Below are 20,263 nucleotides of genomic sequence, written 5' to 3'. Positions count from 1 at the left end.
AACCATTTCTACCGGTGCACAAACCATAACATCACATGACATTGACTTTACTGAAACCAGAAGATTTTTGTGCCAAGGTTGTAACATTGTATCATTACTTCATTGTATCTGTGTGAAAATTTTAATTTCACGCCCTGTGGACTTCACTGTCTCTGTGCACTCTACTCGTGTTGTTGCATAGAAGGGTAAGTCCCTGGGTCACATTCATTTTGTAGTGTGTTTTGTTTTTTTTTTTAAAGTAAGAGTTCTGTTTCCTTTGAGATGTCTTGCTGTAAAGTTAGCCGGGGATTTCTGCCAGAAAAATATTTGCAAGCTTAAAATGAAGATACTAAAAATATTTTTACTAAGTTTCTTACATTGTGGCTATGACCATCTTATTCAGAGAGCAAAAAATGTGTATGGGGTTGTGTGTTGCACTATGATATATTTGTACATGAATAGATGCAAGTGATTTGGTAAAATATGTGGGGGAGGGACAGAAAATCCTTGTTTAAATATGTCGTCAGGTTTCCCATACATCCAGTTAGGTTGCATTGGCATTTCAAGCTTCTCTGGTTGCACCATGCCTGTACTGTATGGGTAGGTCAGAGTTCAGTCCTTACTAGTCAGTCCTTGCCCTTTTGTCATATGCTGTCCATGAGGTTTAATGTGTTTATGGAGAGAAATATCCCACTATGAAGCCACAGAATAGCTGAGGTTGGAAAGCATCTCTGGAGATTACCTACTCCAAGCTCCTGCTTAGAGCAGGGTCAGCTAGAGCAGGCTACTCAGGACTGTGTCTGTCAGGTTTTGAATATCTCCAAGGATGGAGACTCCACAACCTCTCTGGGCAACCTGTGCCAGTGTTCAACCACCTACATGGTAAGAAAGCCTTTTTTTTTTCATTTGAATGGAATTTCTTGTATTTCAGTTTGTGTCCAATACCTCTTGTCCTTTCAGTGGGCACCACAGAAAAGAGCCTGGCTCCATCTTCTTTCATCCCCTAATCAAGTATTTATACATGTTGATAAGATCACCCTGAGCCTCCTTTGCTTCAGGCTGAACAGTCCCAGCTCTGTCAGACATTCCTTTCGTGTCAGATACTTCGATTCATTAATCATCTTTGTTGCCATTCATTGGACTTACTTGAGTGTGTCCATGTCTCTCTTGTACTGGAGAGTCCAGCACTGGACACAGCACTCCAGCTGGATCCCACCAGTGCTGAGTCGAGATGAAGGATCATCTCCCTCAACCTGCTGTCAGTGCTGGCCTTTGCTGGCTTGTGTTCAATTTTTTGTCTACCAGGACAGCAAATGTCCAGGTCTTTCTCTGCAAAGCTGCTTTCCAGCCAGTCAGCCATGGCATGTTCTAGTGCCTGGGGTTATTCCTCCCCAAGTGCAGGACTTCACATTTCCTGTTCTTGAATGTTACGGGATTCTTGTAGGCCCATTTCTCCTGCCTGTTGAGGTCCCTCTCTGTACATTTTCTGGCCCCTCTCAGCCTAGAATATATTCAGAAGAATATGGGAATGAGAGACCTATCATCAGTCTCTTGAGCCGTTAAATGCCCTGCCTTATTTTGTAGTGTATCAATGACCTTATGTAGTTTCTGACAGAAACGTGAACTACCTGCAGGTGTATGGTTATCGAAAAGTAATCCTGCAGAGCCTGAGATCATCTTTGCTAGTTACTGCTGGGAATGAACAAACTAAAATTTTGCTTCCCTGCCCATCTGTTCAGCAACCGAAAGTAGGTAATTTATCTCAGTGGGACACCTACCACCTGTGTAAAGCTTTTGAAAGAGGTTGTTAGCGTGCGATGACTACAGCCAAGGGACACTAGGCCTGAGCGCCTCGTACTCCATGCTTTACTGCTGGCTTTTTATGTAGGATGCCTTCTAACTTGGTACTTGCACAGCGTCAAGCCTGTTCAGTGCCTGTGTCCCTATGAAGCTTACGACAACTCTACCTGCTTTGCCACACGGCAGGCTTTTGTGCAGCTCCTTGCTGGCAGTCACCCCTCTTTGACATGCTAAACCAGGCACCACCAACACACTGTTTTTTTTACAGCTACTGTTTTGTCTCAGTGGCTTCTCTTGAATTATGTATCCTCATCTTTGATGTATGAAATCTCAGCTGATTTAAAGATTACCCCAGATAGTTCAGCACACCTGGAAATGAATGGAGCAAAAGATAGTCCCAGTCCTTCCACACCGAGTGCCGAGTAGGAAGTTTTACAGCAGCTGGATACTGGAATACGATTTCTATGGTAGCGTTGTTTCTTCACGTATGATCTGCGCCCAAGCAATCAATACGTTGGGGTGCCAAGTATTCAAGCTCAGTTGCAACGTTTGTTTTCAGGCAAATCGGAGTGAATGAGTTCAAATAAAGAGCTGGCAAATGGGGAGATTTTGGGCTGTTCTGTTAGGGCTAAGCACGAAGGGTTTCACTAGGTAAAGTACCCAAAATTGTGTGTGCCTCTCATTGGGAGGTGAGTAGAACAGAGCAAGCGAATGCAACTCTGAAAAGCAGTTGCTATCTGATGTAAGACTTCTGAGTATGTTATGAAGGAAAAAGAAGAAACTGAGCATAAACTGCATATATAATGTCAGCAAGATACAGAATCGCAAGGCATATAAAACTGAAGTGCTCTATCCTGTGAAGCATACTTCAGTTTCTTCAGCGGGTGTTGTGGTCACTCTGCTCCCTGCAGAAATTAGACTTTAGATGAACTGCAAGATCCTGTTCCCCTCTCTTATGCTCTCATAGCTGGCATAAAAGATTATACCAGTTACTATGCCATTAGCATTAACGAAGTGAAACCGATTAAAAGCTGAGAGCAGCAAGCAGAGCTCATGTTTGTGGTGCAGTCTGGGGTTTTTGCAAGGCAAAGTATGTTCATTCTCGGTATTTTAACTATTACTATACTTCAGATTTAAATTCCCCTGAGTTTCTAGGTGGTTTCAACCCCAATAGCTCCCCACCACACCATCCTGTAAAATGTCCTTTTCTCTCCTAACTCTCCTGCTATGCACCCAGCTCATGATCAGAGAACAGCAAGGCACTGTTTTTTCTAATAAATCTTCTTTTTAAAATCAAGCCTCTGACTGAACACTTTCTTCTCACTACTTGGTTGCTTCTGCCGTTTCTCTTTTTCTCCCTCTTCCCTACCAAGGGACTGCTAGCACAAGCACAGGAGCTATCGTCTTGGCCTTGCTGTTCCAGGGATCAGGAGCTGGGAGATGTTTGCATTTACCTCTAGAGTGTAATTCTGACTGATGGGTTCTTATCAGGTTTGCCAAGTCCATCCATCCAATTGTCTATTTCTGTTTTGAAGACCAAGCAACCATAAAGTTGAAAACCGTGTTGTATTTTTAGAATCTGAAATTTCAGACAATGCGTTTATGAATTATTTATGGAGAATGTGTTTTCAGTAATGTGCGGCATAAAATGGAATGAATGCGTATCCATACTTGCCCTGAACTCTCCAAAGTGCATGCTAATAAACAGAATGATAACCTACCATCACTTTTGCCCTGTAAGATTTACAGTGCAAGCACTTTTTTATGCGGTTTAATTCAAGTCAGTTTGTCAACTTAAAGCTCTAGTGTTTTGTTTTAAAGTACAACTTGGTGAGTAATTTTCTATTACTTAAACAAATCTAACTGCTTCCCCCCCACCCCATTTCAACCAGAGTTAGTGTCTGTAAATTTTTCTAGTCATACTGGCATAGAGCCACACTAAATTATGCTTTAATTCACAATTAGAAGGAAGTGGCAACTGTGCAGAGCAGCAAACCTTTCATTTAAAATGGCCATTATACAAGATCATGATTCTACAGAATGATTAAGATGTTGAAGAATAATTAAGATATCTTTAGGTTTTTGGCCATTTAGAAGTGCTGGGCTTATTTAATTTTTTTAAACCTCCCTGAAACAGCTTTTTCCATAATGACAGTAATACAGGACTCTATATTATCACAACTTGGTGTTTACTGGTATCTGAATTGTTTAATGGTAACTTGTTTTCACTGATAGAGCTGACAGGGCAGAGATAATTAAGAAACAGAAGAATCTGAGTGCTGGATTTTGCTATCAAACACTCCATACCACAGCAGAAGAAATTAAGCTGACAAACAGGAGAGGAAGGATCATACAGATCCACTGGAAGAGTTGGTGTTTAGGTACAGCAATTGACTGTATGTAAAATATTTCACCAGGATAGGAAAAAAAAAAAAAAGAAAAAGGTAAAATAAATAATTTCCAAGCATTGTCTGGGGCATCTCATTTCCAGGGTGTAATATAGAGAGCTTGTAATACCTGTTCACCCCGACACAACAAATGGCAGCAGGCAGGGAAGAAACTCAGCCCCAGTGAGCCAATGGCAGAATTTCCATTGGCTTCCATAGGGTCATGATTCCACCTCAATATGTACTTAAAACTACTGCAGTCTGATTTTGCTCCTCTGCTCAATGAGGTTTTAAATCTTGCACAGCTAGTAGCAATTCTTGCCACAATGGTTAGACAGTCAATGAAAGCTCACAGTTCAGTAACTAAATGACAAGGTAAGAAACTTTGGACTCATAAAATGGTTATAAGTGTTTGACCTAAAACTATGCAGATCTCCCAGTGACTGTGCAATTGAAGCAAAAGGTTGATTTATTATCTGGCAGTCTGGGAATTTGGACTGAGCTTGTGAAAAAAAGACATATAAATGGTGATGGACTTTGCAAGCTGTTTGTGTTTTTTTTTTTTTCCCCTAAGCCATGCCCCTTAAAATTGTTTTGTTCTTATTTAGTACCCACAAAGTTCTAGGCAGTGTACAGGGTGTAAGGTAGTCCCAACTTTGCCAAAGGCACACTAGGAAAAAGAGATGACACATGGAAAAGAAATCAAAACCAAGGGGCGACACTGAGACTGGCAGAGAGGAGGTGGAGAATTGCACTGTGACTTACATATGCAACCCTTTGTCAGAGGCTTTACTACGTTATAAAAGAAAAAGCACAATTTTAAAGGTGGTTCATCGAATTAGAGTTTGCTTTGTGGGGAAAGATGCTTGGGGACAAATTTGTAAGAGCAAAAAGCTGAGAAGAAAGGCTGTTAAGGCAGGAGAAGTAGGGGGATGAGGTACGGCAGAAAAGATGATGACAGCTTAGTTTTGGCCCAGAACAATAAAGAGTGAAGATCTTGCTGAAGATATGCTGTGATGACAGAGTGCTTAAAGGGAATGAAAGCTAAGCATGCTCTGAAGTGCAAAGTTATTATGTAATATCACAGCAGAATCAGGGCCCCAGGTGCTGTACATACACTGAGGTTCATTTTCTGATCTGATGAGCTTTCAGACTTGATGAGAGAGAAATGAGACTGTGGGAGGGGAGAGAAGGACAATACAAACAGAGTGATTGCAGAGGTGGTTGTTAAGCTCCATGGTAGTTCCATGGTTCTGTACTTTCTTTCTTTTATACTAAAACTTCATTCTAAATTTTTCTTCTGTCACTGGCAGACCTGATTTAGATTTCTTTACTTCCCTGCACTCATGTCTTTGTTCACCCTCCCCCTTCCAGAATTATTACAACCTCAGTTATGCCAATTCAGCTGCCTGCAGCCATACTTTAAACAGAAACGATCTGGGTTTTTTTTAACGTTGTTTTTTAGCTACTAAAAGCACACAGAGACAAAAACAATGAGAAAGCCCTTTCAGTTGTATTTGACAGGTTGGTAACATGGCAGCAGGATCTGAGCAAAAGTTTGATGAGGAGATAGTAGAAAAGGCTGAGTTACTAGGAGCAAAGAGGTAGGATGACTGAGGACTGGGAGCATTGAGACAGGAGTGCGGAAAGGTGGGGAAAGCAGATGTTGGTCTCTGACTACCCGGTAAGTGCAAATGGCCTGTTTGTGTAGCAAGGAGGAATGAGAGCAGCAGCCGTAACTCTTATTTCAGTAATGACAGCTGGTTGGATGCTATCATAGGTGAAGCCAGGGTGAAAACTGAGGAAGAAAAATCTCTTATCAGCCCTGCGTTAGGGCACAAGTTTTTTGAGATGCTGTTGCTGGATCCAGGTTCCTTTAGTGCACTGGCTCTGCTTGGTATGCAAAAGGCCAGGGGCAAACCAGCAGCACTCAGCCCCTTTCAAGACCAAGTCCTCTTTAGCTCTTTACTGCTGTTTATCACACTGGGGAGGGAGGGTTGTCCCATAACACTGCCAAACATGGCTCGTTTTGGTTCGCAAAGGTGTGATGTTGCTCAGTTCTGCTGCTTTTCTCCAAATTCTCGTGTGCAAAGGCTGTGATCTCTGCTTCCATTTTCAACAAGATCTAGTGATAATTGCTAGTAACCCTACAAAACGAGTCATTGAGTTCGTTGGTGGTGTAGGTCTTGCAGCATACAGTGATGTGTTGCAGTGCAGTGTATCAACACATACACGTGAGAGAGGGATGTGTGGAGAGATGAAGCACCAGCAAAAAGGCCGTTGTCCTCTGAGTCCACACAGATGAGCGTTACCTGAGTGCTGGAGGGAGCTGATCTCCTCTCTGCTTCTGTGTAACCCCACCAGGGGAATGTGGTGCTCATTTCTGGGTGATTGCTTACTGGAAAGATATTGTCAAAGATCGGAGGAGAGTGGCAAAATCTGTTGCTATGCTAGAGGTATTGATTTATGAGAGAAGATTAAAATACGTGTGGTGCAGATAAATGTTGACTGAGACTAGAGCAGAAGGGAGAAATGTAATATTGCTCAAATACTTATGCAGTATTTGCACCAAAAAAGGAGATGAATTTCTCAGTACCATGCCAGATCTTTAGCTGTAACTAATAGCGTGAAGCTGGGAGGAAGAAAATCCTCTTTGTTTATCTCTAGCTGACTATCAGAAACATGTTCTTGTTTGCGACACATACCCTTTCCTTCTACCAAGCTCCGAAGCAAAAATTCATGGAACATTTGTGGCACTTTCTATGGTATTCTGTTCTTCTTAATTGTGTGTTGTGTCTTTCCCACTGGACTTTGACTTATCTGTTTAGACTGTGTGCTCTTTTGGAGAGAGGATTGCTCTTACAAGTGGTAGTAGAGTTGATCCCCCTGTTCCTGATCAAGGCCCTTTAGGTTATACCGTAGCCTGTAAATAAGTAATAATGGTAACGATAGCGTGAGATGTATTTGACTGTGGAATGGCTTCCCAAGGAGAACAGCGAGAGGCTGATTCTAGCGACAAACGTGAGGAAGCACACGGTAGGGAACAGTTCTCCATTAGCAGGGAGATTACTGGGTGATCTAATAAGTCTTTTCCTTCTTTAGGTTATGATTCTGTGAATACCACATCGGAGAGTTCTCTAAAAGTCTCTGATACTGTAAGCTCTCTATTACGTGGGTGTGGGTTTTACTGCACTCCGGGAGGCTCTTGCTGAGGACACTGTGTAAATATATTCTGTTTTACGTTGTGTGATGTATTTTAAATAAAAAGCTCAGATCTTTTTTTAATTGCTTTGAAATATCCTGCAGTCTGATCTTTTTCTTTAAGAATTAAGAAACTTTGAGAGGCCTTTGGAAAATACAGACCCGTTACAGGCAAGAAATGTGTCCCAACCTGGAGTTGGTTTAAATACATATATAGCACTGTTGATTTTGCCTCTTCCTGTATCCCACAGTGAAGTGCCTGCACTGAGTCCCAACCTGCATGAAAAGAAAATGGGAAACTCAGGCTAACTGGCCCTGTCCCTTTGCATTGATTCTCAGTTGAATCTTCTTCATTCTCTTGATGTTTCAGCCTCAAGAATTGCACTTCTTTGTGTTCTTTTTTTTTGGTTTTGGCATCTTGAGAGTCAGTACATGGGAATATCCCCCAAGGATGTGTTTTGAAGATGCAGTTCACATATGAAAGGCAAGGTCCCCTATCCTGACTGGTGTCCTTTTAGGAAATTACTGCAAAGTCAGCTTCTCTTCCTCAGCTTGCATTTCCTATCCAACCAGTCTCTAATGTTCATTGACGTGTTCATCTCAGGCTTGCTGGGCCAAATAGCATGCTGGTTAAAAAGAATCTGAGGTATCAGCTCAGACCTATGGATCCTGAACCTGGAAATCTGGTGACACGAAGAGGATCCAGTGGACATAATGCATTTGGATTTTCAAAAAGCCTTTGCCAAGGTTCCACACCAAAGGTTGTTAAAGAAATCAAGTTTCTGCAGGATTGGTGGAAAAGTCCTTGTATGGATTTACTGCTGATTAAATGATAGCAGGCAAAGGGACTTAATATTCATTTTTCATGATGCAGAAGAATCAGCATTGGGATCCCCAGGAACCCACTGGGCTGGTTCTTCATCAGTGACCTGGAGCAAGAAGTGAACAGCAAAATCTTCTGGGTGACCTAATTAGTTTGTGGATGATACTAAGTTCTTTCAGATAGTCAAATGCCATGTCAATAGCAAGAAACTCCAAAAAGGCATCAAAAATGAGTGGACAAAAAGGTAATTTACCTAGGGAAGAGTCATCAGCACCATGCTTACATGATGCTGAACTCGGAGCAGGTTGTGACAGTTTGTGAAGTCAAAAGCTTCCCAGAGCTTCACAAAAGCTTGTGGATACATAAGCCGTGGTGTACCCACATTTTGATTCCTATGTGTACTTTTGGTTTCTGCCTCTCGAGAGACATAGTGCACAGGACAATTAAAATGATCAAGGGGATGAAGAGCGGCCATGCAAGCAGAGACCAAAAAGCTATGACTTTGGATAGGTAAGGACTGAATGAGAAAATGATTAGGGTTTGCAAAGTTGTGAAGGTGGTGTATAAGTTGAGAGTGCAACTGTTGTTCACCAGATCCCACCATGTGAGAGAGACTAACTGCAGTCTATCCTTAAAAAGCACTTGGTGACACTAGCAGGATATCAGATTAAAACAGATAAACAGAAGTATGTCTTTCAACAGCAATGAACTTCCTGAGCTTGCTGTCACAGGACATTGTGGAAGCAGCAGGTTGAAAAAGGAATTAAGCAAATTTGCGGACAACAGATTGGTGTATGCATATTGGAAAGGACAAGCCAGGGACATACCTCTGGCATCCCTAATGTAACAATTGTGGATGCAGAAAGTGGCTAGGACTCTCTAATTTGGGTAGTTCTGTGCTTCGCCCGTGGAGCCTGGGTTAACTTGGGGCTGGATGATCACACATCACAGCTGTTTTTTCCAGATAACCTCAGTTTGTATCACTAGTGTGGTGTCTTCAGGTTTGGGGTAGTTTGCTGTGGCCACTTCTTACCTGCATCTGTTTTTTCTCTGCTTTTGTTTACCCTGTTTGTTCCAGTCAAATAGGGATTTGATATTTGCTTTATAATAACAATCAGCTCAGTTTCCTTTTCTGTAAAATGGGTCTGTTCCCTACCCCTTGAATGTGTTTTTAGATGTATTTAGCATCTGTAAAGTGCTTGGAGGCAGGCAGTGTTTTATGAATACAAAATAGTGTTAGGCTTTGTACTTAGGCACAATACTGTACTGTAATTCAAAGGCAATTCGTGTAACATTAGTAAATCACTTTGAACTGTATGTTGAAAATATAAGCAGTAGTATAAAAATAAACCTTTTTATTTCCTCTGGTATATACAGTTAAATAAAGTAAGCCTGTGCCACTACTAATCTCCAAATCTGTATTGCCAGTATGCTTTGTTGAAACGCCATCACCTTGCAGAAGAGACATTCTGTGTGTTTTGTACACATTTATGGTTGAAGAATAAATTTTCAGAGATTGTAAATGAAACGATATCTCTGAACATAGTGATCAAATAATATCTGACACTGCTTGTTTAAAGTAATATACATATATCTCACTGCCAGAGTATTTATGACTCTAATAAGTTTAGTTATTTTGCATCATGGGGAAATTCCTGCTCCTCCAAATATCAAACTTATTTGGGGTTGTGCTGTTTTTTCAGGAAGGAACAAATGATATTATTAGTTAAAAGGGACTGCGCAATATGAAAATACAATACTGTGGTTTAAAAATTGAACAGCATGTAAGAAATATATTTTACCAGCAAAAGGAAATAGAGAAACATTAAAAATTCAATGCCATATCCCAAATGTATAAATAAATAAACAAACAAACATCACTGTTCAGCCAACTGATGCAAGGATGCTCTGTGCTTACCTTCAAGAGCACCATTTTCTCTAATATCCTGCGCAGTAACGAGTTCTGTGCATCACTTTTACATAATCTGACCATTTTTTAGGTACTGTACATTGTGGGACTGTCTGAACTCTGATTGCCCAGCAGGTTTTATTAGACAGAATACCAAGTGGTTTCAGGTGATTTCTCAGCAACCATCCTGGGAATAAGTGGTCTTCTGGTTCCCAGAGCAACAGCCACATTTGCGTGTTTGTCATAAAAATGCGAGAGCCTTCCTACCCATTCAATTTGGAAACACAGTGCAAAGTAAGATGCACCTGTAGATGTTCAGAGAGTTGTATTCATGCTGCACAGGCAGTCAAACATAAATACCGTGGAAGGAAGGATTGGGCTCTGCGCCAACCTGTGTTTATTTTTATGCTGTTTTCCTCTTTAAAATGTGAACGTTTAATGAGCTGTTCTGAATCGTAATGCTTTATGATGTTTCCTATTACCTTAGTTATGGACTAGAAAACTCTTCTACATTAAGAGTTTATAAACTCTACTAGATACTTATTTAATTAGGAGCCAATGCTGAAAGTTTCTAATAAAATTTCCAGAAGTGCTTTAGTGACTGAGTAGCCAAATTTTCAGCAACCTGTGTTAATTGTACAGAGAAGATTAAGTGAATACTGTCGCAGCACTGTGCAACGCCTGACCAGGATGGATTTAGCCACCCAGGTCACAGTTCTGCACTTACTCAGCTATACTGGCTTGATCCTGGTGGTACCTACCTCTCAGACAGGCTGGTCATCTCCATGCTGCTCTCTGACCCATATTTGGATTTTTACCTTATACATTAAAAGCAAAGGTCAAATTTCTTCACTGAAAGAAGAGCTTCAAAGCTTACCTTGGTCTGTTTTCTCTACTCCCATCTCTGTCCTTTTGTACATGGCCCTGCCTTCCTTATGCTTTGTACACTAATTCCTTGTCTTCCCTCTCCTGATGGAATTTTTGGAGACTTTATAATATTACTTTCACCAAATTTTAGATGTCTAAATAGTTAGACTTCTAATCCAAACTTGTAGAGTAGACTTTACAAGTTTTCTTCTCCTGTGATGAAATGTGTAGACTTTCAAGCTCATGAAAGTTAGATGAAAAAATACACATGGGGGAAGTGTCAAAACTAGGCTTAGAAAATAGATTGTTTTCCAGTCTATTTCGGAGGTGCTCATTGACTTTCCAACACACTGGCAAACGTACCAAAAAGGTGAAGACAGACTGAATTGTCACCATCCTTAAAGGGACAGTTGCCCACCTCATTTTCCTCTTGTTGAGAAGGCAAAACCCAACAAAGAAAATGTGTGTACGCATCTAGCACTGGTGGGACATTTGGTTACTTGGCTGAACATCTATACGTGAGGAATTTCTGTATTTGGCTTAATGTACAGTGCTGGTACTTCTGCAGAACGTTTGGGAATTTTTTCTCCTTGGGAAGCGTGAACAATATGAGGACAGTCTTGGCTGTTAATTTGCATTAAAAGAGTATTCAGTACTCACAAGCCAAGTTTGCCAGATCAGTTTTCATGTTTGAAATGTTCTGACTCTTGGGTGCCTGATCCTGCAGCTTTGACTTCACTGAAGCCACTAAGTGTTGTATTAATAATAATAATGAAGCCACATTTTACTTATGTGTTTGTTCAGATTGTGCAAGGAATCCATATCCTGGTTTTAAAGAAAGTTGTATTTCAGGATTTGAGCATTCTGACTGTGTCTCTTTAAATATTCGGATACGAATAAATGGTGAGAAAATTGTCTTTGCAAGCTTCAAACCATTCTAGGTCTACTCTGTTGCCTCCAGCCAGATGCTGTCTGATGTTGCCTAGACAAACCAGGGCAAACCATTATCATGGGATTAAACACTAAATACCTGCAAGGAGCATTCTCTTTATCAGATAGCGCTCTGTTTGCAGAGTTCATTCACTTTATTGCATATATAACTGTGGTGTCAAATAGACTGAGTTACAACACCTGGTCTTTTACATAATCTTTGCTATTTGCTGCGCTTGTAATCTGCCAAATCATTTAGCCTTCCTGATAGCAGAAATGCTGTAAAACTTAGATAAACTTGCAGAAGAAATTAACTCGAAGGTACTGCTGAAATCTAGGGCCTGCACGTTTGCTGTAAATGCACTGGCTGGTTTGGTTTCCCCCTACCTAATCTGTGATTGAATGTGCCTGCTGGAGAAATTGAAATTTTGTGATAGCACTACAGTCAGAGGAGATAAGCATTTGTATGCTAGGCTAGATTAATCTAAAAAGAAGTTTTAGGTGTGGCTAATGAAACCAGTGTATGTGTTAGCTGAGTTTCTTTGGGGTTCAAAGCATCTGTGTATATCTATATAGAGTCTAGTCCAAAACTTTCTCTACGTGGAAAGTCTAATATAGCTATGTGCTAGTTCTCATTATCACTGCGGCTTATTCCATCTTAGGTTGGAGATATCTTGAAGGAGCCTCAGTTTTTTGAGGGTACTTTCTGAATGCTAATATGAACAACAAACCCCTGTAAAATGGTCTTGCTTGGCTACTCAAAACCCCCATGTCTTTCTGAAATTTTTGGTTAGGGTGACTGTAAGGCATCACATTTGAGCAGGGTTAGCCACTTACACAGTCCAGTTGAAAGAAAACTAAAACTTTTTTTGCTTTGAGTCGCTAGTTTTTGGCTGTTAGGGGTGATTTAAACAGACAGGTAATAGAAAGACAATTAGACAAGCTTAAAATGTGAAAAAGAAATTTGCAAAATGGGGTTCTGATTGGGTGAAATGCAAGCTAGTACATCCAAAGGAAAATAAAACAATCTATAGGTAGTCAAAACAGAGGAGAGAGCCCTGTGAGGCAGTAATGTCAGGTCAGACTGTGGTAGAAATGATGGCAGCTATCAGATTGGAAGAAACAATAAAAATTGAAGGAAATACAAGAGCTGACTTTTCCGAGCAATCACAGAGTAACTCCAGTGGTTGCCATTAACATCAGTATTGACCCATCAGTGCCACAGTTAACTACTTTGAGCTGAGGAAGTATTTCTGTGTCTCAGACATAACTATGAGTTACCTTGTCCTGGTCAGTTTTCTGATGATGGTTGGGACATAACACTCACCACTGGAGCTAGTGAAGGATATCTTGCGTGGTGTTGCTAGTTTAGGGCAGGAAGTCTTTTCACCTGATACTGCTGCAGCTGCATGATGGTGTTGGACAGCACAAGCAGTAGTCTGCCTCTGGGAGATACATTGGCTGCTACTAATCTCACATCAATAAACTGTTGTGAATATTTGTACTTAACAGGTTTTCAACCTGTCTGAGTTGAGGAACCTACCCCAGCTGTCTGACTTAGTTGCTTAGTCTTCTAGCCTCCCACTGTCCTGAAAGGAAAAACAGAGGCTTTTCCACAAGGACTCAAAGCAGGAAACAGCTTGAGATGTTTCCTCACCCTATGGATGAACTCCTTCTGCTTACAAGAGAGAGACCCTATGGAAACCAACCAGCTACACTGATACCTTAGGTTGGATGCTGTGAATAATGTTCTGTGCATGTAAGTCATTGAATGTGTGAATTATTTCAGAATTTGGAACATCAGGCAGGTTGGTGCTAACAACAGGGTGGAACAAAGGGGACTTTGGGCTAAAACTCTTGAGTGATATCTCTTAGACTGAAGAACAGCCTCCTTGGGGAATCAGTGGAAATGGTGTTAAGACATTTAAAATTGGACAGGAGAAAATATATTGTAATGATCAATCTTGTGCTGGTATTTAGATCAGGTCTTGTCTTGTGTGAGTATTAATAGGCAGTCTCTGTCTGAAGTAGCTGCCATTATTCAGTGTGCGTTACCAGCTAACGTTGGCTTGCAACCTTCCCCCGCATCTGTACTCACACTTAAAGGACAGCCTGAGTAATGTTGAGCACCTTTGCCTTCTCTCTTGGTGCCTGAAGTGTTGATTTTGTATTGCCTTGCTTAGATTATATTCCTCCAGTGCTTCCACCAGACAGACTCCATATAGTGCGTAGGGATTTACAGGAAGCACGTGCAGTTTGTGGCAATAATAATAAAGTCTCCTGCTGTTTTCAAATCCCTGGGAAACTAAATCAAGTGTAAAGGTCTATTCAAAAAAGTTCAGCATGTGTATAAGTCACTTTACTATTACCTGTGTAGATCTGCCTTGTACCTGTTCGGTGTATTTGGCTGTCATATCTCTGAGGTCTGTCCTCAGTCTCCGGAGTGCGACTAAGACATTACACACCTCAAATGGAAAAACTGATGAAACAGCTTAAAATAACGTGAGCACCCATGCTTTGCTCGCCTCTTTTTCACTACCTCTGTGTTGGTATTGCTCATAGGAACCCATACAGCAAAATTTGTTCTGTGCTGGTGGCCCCCATCAGACAAATCCAAGTCTGGTCTGAATGATGAAGGCAGGAAGACTGGATTCAATTCCTGTGTGATGCTGTGATGCTTTAATGGAGCTCCATTTTCTTGTTGTGTTTCTGTAGGTACGAAGCCTGTCTTCTTGACCTGGTTGAAGCTATGAATCTGATATCTGCCCCAGGACAGCTCTGCAGAGAATCTTATGACAGGAACAAAATTCACACACCTTGTCACGTGAGCCACGGGCTATTGTCTTGGTGCCAGACCCCTCGCAGCTCCAGAAGCAGAGCAGATGAGCTAGAGGAGAGCCGGCTCCTCGAGGATATTTTCTTCATTTGACACGCCTCATTGGTCTACAGCCCTTCTGTAGAATTTTTAGGACCTTCTTATTCCTGATTTGTTTGTGTTAAAGCACCATTTTTAAATTATTTGAGTGACAACTGCTTGTCTTCCCTCTTCTAAAACATAGCTAATTAGCACCCAGTTTCATTTTGGATTTAGTAATCATGGTGCAAGAACGTTGTTGGGGTAGACCAATCAGAAAGCATTAACTTTTTTTTTGAAACCTTTCATGTGCCAAGTAATCATTCTAAAATAGAATTTTTTTTAATCTACAACATTTTCTGATAGATTGAAGTCACAGTTTAGCCAGCCTCATATCGGAAGAATATTTCATTATTGATTTTTAGCTCTAAAGCAGTTTGCTAGAACTGCCTAACATTCAAGAACCACCACGTTCAAAGTAGATTATTTTCTAATTAAACAAGTCTCTTTAAAACCTGGCGTATTAAAAAGGTACAAGCACTTTAGTACTTTTTTCAGTGATTTTATGATCTACTTTTTCCTTCAACATTCTGATATTTAACACGCTGGGCTTTTAGGGGTTATATCATAAGCCCAACTATACACTGTCTAATAACATTAATAGACGATGTTGCAGGTTGATGTACTAGGCGTCCATTTGAAATATATTCCTCTTTAAATCAGTGCCATTTGACAGAGTTTATGTGCTGGGTAACCTCACCCTGAAATAGCAGAACACAGTCAGACATTGTAGTGGTCCCAAGCCTATTTGATGTACTTTTCAAGATGAAATATATGGTAGCGGTAGTATAAGAACCGTCTTAAGACATTTGCACTAACTTGCACTATTTTCATCCTGTATCCAGGCTCCATTGTAAATAAGACAAATCAGTAATTATTTCCACTAGCAGCTCGCAGTGCACATTTCCCTGCTGGCTTTAATTATTCATGCTGTATCTATTTCAGTTTATTTAAATGCACTTCCATCTACTGCATGTACTTGGTTATTTAAAGAAATGTGCCGAATTGGTAAAAATGACTGCAGATTACAGGATTAATGGTCATTTTCTCCACAATGCAGTGTTCATATTTTATTGTAACAGTAGCCACCGGCATGTGTTCCTAGAAATATGAGGCTAAAATACTCATTTTGCACAGTAAAATTGCAGCGAGGGAAAGGTAGAATTGAGCCAGTATGGGCAAGTTCTAGGCCATTTGCTCCCAAACACCACGTCATGGGCCAGTACAGCTTTTCTGACAGTCTCTTTAGGCAACCCTGCTTATCTTCATGGCAGCGAGCTGCTGTACTGATCCTTGGGGTATCACCGCTGCTTGCCTCCCACATGCTCGCTCCTGTGCAATGTTTGGCGCTCTGCGAGGAGCTAACAAGACTCAGCAACGAGGCTCATGGTGCATCTCTGATGAGAGCATCGGTGCAGGATACCTAGGACTCGCCTGTGGCAGCACCGTGCTCTTATAGCAATGAAACAAAAGGAGAATGAAGGGGAAGATGAACCTCAGGTTACTCTGAGCTGTTTCATTCAGGCCCAGTCTTACTCACAAATTAAGGGATATCCTTTTCTTGCATCCGAGCTGAATTTTAAAAGCTGCTTGGACGATTTTAAAAGAGGGCAGCAGCATTACTGGACCAGAAAATGACTACTGTGGAAAGGCCCTGCTTGGTCTGTCCTGCTGTCAGTGAAGTATTATAGTTGTTTCCAATATGTCTGTCTGCTGTTGAATGTCCCTCTTGTTCTACTCCCTGAGCCTGTGAAGGCACAGGTTTCTGCTTAAAGGCCCAGAGATGTATTTGGTGCCCTGACCCAAGTATAGCAGGTGGGGAAATAGGTTTTCTCATTCTGCTGGCTGAGTAGTCTGCTTCTTTAAGAGAACAGGGAACGGGAGGGGAAGGAAGAGAAAAATGTTCAAGGACCAGCAGGAAAACCATGGAAAACCATGAGGAAATGACCATCACACAGATCTTAGGGGTTTGGGTTGGTTTTTGGTGTTCTTTAGTTTTGTTGGGTTTTTTTTGTTAAGGTTTGGCATTTATAAAGAAACAGTTCTCTGATTTCAGGCCAAGAGCTTCTCTTCTCTTTTCCAGTTTGACTGAAACTTTAATTGCCTTTTCTAATAAGTGCTAACTGACCTTTTGAAACAGCAAAAAATACATATATGTCTCTTGAAAGGTGCCTTTGTGTACCCAGTTAAGAACACTGCGTGGGAGCATTCTGTTCTTTGGTTCTTTGTGGGTGCCAGTGTTTAACTGCTTTAGGATTCCTTATGGCCCATTTTGTTCATTAACAATTCTAATTCTGACGGTGACTTTTGACTTGAATCTATATTTTGGTAGCAGCTCTTTTTAAAAGGACGTGTCAGGGTTGTGGGCTCTACGCTCAAGGTGCTGTCCGTCAGTCAGAGCTACACGGGAGGCATACCTTTACAAAGCCAAGAGCTCTAGAATTAGGTGATTGAAATGTCTCATGGGTGTGAAGACCTGCCTGTTTTAACTGTCTGTGAGATGTGGACAAAGAAACAAAAGCTATTAATTTGGTAGACCTCTGAAAAATCATTTTTTATAATGCTGGCTCTTGCTCTAGTTATTAGCAGTACATTAGGAATAAAGTATAGCAGCCAGTGCAAGCGAAGATATTTTGCCATGAGGCACTACAAAGTTGAAGTTATTAAAACATTTATAGCCTTAGAAAAAAAATCAATGATTGTCAGATAGGAAAGGACAAAATCAGTAGCTGGGACTGGGAGGGGAATTGTTTTCCATCTGCTAAAACAGTAGAGGAAATGCAAAAATTAAAGTAGCAAAAGCAATCACTTGACAGTGTCCTTTTAAGTTTGAGCTCCTGTATTAAGAAGCTGCCACTGGGGAGTTAGTCCAGACATAGTTTGTCCAGAGTGTTCCCAGTTAATATGCTTCAGCTACACATTGGGTTATGTTTTACATGAGGCTTTGTGGAGCAACATGACTTCTGCTAAGGCTCCTACCCGTGCCTTCACTTCGTGTTCTCCTCCAGCGGCTCGTACACACACTTGCTGAGTGTTTGTGTAGTCATTGCTTTTGTGTACCTTGCACGCCATGGACCTGTAGCAATCACACACTTTCCACTTCTAGCCTCTCCAGTCTCGCTGTTGAATCCCATCTTGAGCATATATTTATATATGTATGTGAGGTCTTAATCTAATAAATTATCTGGGGGTTTCGTTTAATCTTCCAGACTTTGGTTTATTTGACTTATCTCCTGGTTTGTTTTGTCCATCTCAGATGTCAATTCTGCCATTGGCAATCTGTTCCACTTCGCACATCATCATGTCATATATATTCTGCATCTCCAGTTTGCTAAGATGAACGAGGAACTCTTTTTAAGCCTTCTCTTCCTCTCCAGGACGTGGGTTTTGCTGTGAGAAGGAGCAAGACCTCTTGGAGCATGAAGTGGCGGGGAGGTCTCAGAATACAAAAGAGGAGAGAAAGGGAGAGCCAGCACCATACTTTGGGACAAAAAAAGTGGAATTAAAGAGTAAGGAAGAAAGGGTAATGACAAGAAAGGACAAAGATGCAAGGCAGAGAACTGTACAAAAGGATGACAGAAGGTATAGGTTGAGTGGATCTGAGCCAGAAGGTAGAGACGAGTTGTTAAATGTAAGTTAATGAAGGCAAATTTTGTGCTTATATCCTGGAGTGAGGAACATTTTCAAGCATAGAGTAGCTAGACAGGGAGGCCAGAGCACAGGGAGGGTGATAGGGTAGAGCCCAGGTGTAACCCAGCCACGGACTGAATTTAATTGCTAGCAAGGGATGGTGTGGTGGACTTAGATCACAGAAGAATGTGAGACTGGATATAGCAAGATTCTGAATAAGGGAGGAAGAAGCAAACTAAAATTTGCACTTGTTCGATGAGCTGTGGATGTTTGGTGTTAAAGAAGGAGGGGAAAGGACTTAGCTATGCTTGAGGAAGATTGAGCCTGAGATATCTAAAAGATATCCCTTGAAAGCACACATGAGCCCGGGGTTAAACTCTAAAAGTTGCAGCAGAGATTTTCTGAAATATGACCTCCAGGCAGTGTTTGAATTTGTACCATCTGAGGGGAGAGAGCACAGCCTGATTAGTTAGAAACCTCCTTCTTCACTGCTACTAAATTCAGGGAATTGTGTGCTAATTAGGGTATGATTTATAAATTTACGTAACTGTGTGCTACATGAGACAACACAGAATTTTGAATGAGCTGATTTAAACCATCAGAAGCAGAGAAGTCTGCTCTGACTGGGTGGCTCTCCTCTGGAAAATGCTTCTCCCGATCTGTAGTTGCTCCCTGCATCTCCTGAAGGCTTATCTGCTCACAGTGACGATTAACATTTTACACTATTGTGGCTGCATGTAGCTGTGAGAGAACAGGCTACCTTGAGCATCTTTGACGTGGTTGTGTAGCAGAGCTTTCACTGTGATCCTTGGGGAGGGTGTTTGGAAGCAGAAGTCAGCTAAAAAAGAGCAAGACACCCAACTGGACCTGGTCAGCGTTGGTGCTTGACGACTCCCACAGTTGTTCACAGGTGGTGCTACTGCATCCCAACTGCAGCAAGAGGGTGGGGATGTGAGGGAACTGGGTTTGATTTCCAGCTCTGGGGAAGCCACTTTGCCTCCCTCCGCAGCATGCTTTGGGTGCTGCTGGTGAAGGGTGTTTACTACCACATCTCAGAGGGGCTGTGACTTATATTAGTGCCTGCAGCAGAAGGCACTGGACATATCTACCAACTGAAGCTCTCAGACTTCATATATTTTGAGGCTTGAAGGGGTCATTTCAGGCACTGGGGAACTAAACTGGAGAAATTCAGATGTCACTGACAGGTGAGGCCCTGACACACATGAGGTGAGAGATGCCCAGATGGTCCCAGCAGACAAACCAGTCCACAAGCTGCAGTGAGAGCCATAAATTCCTAGTTTCCTTAATTCAGGAGTCATTCTGGGTGTGTGAAAAGAACCACTTTGTTCACTCATGGCATTCAATAACCAGTCTTAGAGTGTAAGTTCATTCTTTCTGGTCTCCTGCCTGCAGACAGGAGGAAAGTGAAAAATTAGAAAAAGTTATCTTTCCTGATTGCTGACTGGCAACTACCTTAAAACCTTGAAATGTGGATTTGATTAAAGCCATTGTCCAAAAACAAAGTGTCGACTGTCGTGAGCGTTAAGGACAATGTGGGAACTCCTCTGGTAGACCTGCTAAGGAAGGAAAGGACAAGATGAATTTACAGACACAAAAGCTGTTTCTTTCTCAAGCTAGAGTTGACTGCGAGGAAGTTGCATTGACATTTTAAAAGCACCTTGTCAAAATCTGCATTATTTTGAGGTTGAGTTTGTCGAACTTTTATTTCCAGCTGCTGGACTTAGTTGTGCAAAGCTCCCCTGTTGTCAGACAGTTTAAGTACCGCTCCCGCACCGTGATGAACTCATGGTTCAGCCTTTGCT

At 41.5% G+C, this 20,263-nt stretch overlaps 1 protein-coding gene across 2 annotated transcripts in view; it reads left to right on the top strand.

Moving 5' to 3' along the window:
- KIAA1328 (KIAA1328 ortholog) overlaps window positions 1-17,993 on the top strand; it is a 178,675-nt gene extending 160,682 nt beyond the window's left edge. For both annotated transcript variants that reach the window (XM_068423024.1, XM_068423023.1), the window contains one exon: window positions 14,612-17,993. In XM_068423024.1, coding sequence (XP_068279125.1) covers window positions 14,612-14,825 — 214 coding nt within the window. In that variant the 3' untranslated portion in view covers window positions 14,826-17,993. The remainder of the gene's footprint in view (window positions 1-14,611) is intronic.
- The last annotated feature ends 2,270 nt before the right edge of the window (window positions 17,994-20,263 follow it).

This window comes from Nyctibius grandis, chromosome Z (assembly GCF_013368605.1).
Source record: "Nyctibius grandis isolate bNycGra1 chromosome Z, bNycGra1.pri, whole genome shotgun sequence".
Classification (NCBI taxonomy): Eukaryota; Metazoa; Chordata; class Aves; order Nyctibiiformes; family Nyctibiidae; genus Nyctibius; species Nyctibius grandis.
The sequence above is the reverse complement of the archived record's forward strand: the minus strand, read 5'-3'. Positions and strand labels throughout refer to the sequence as shown.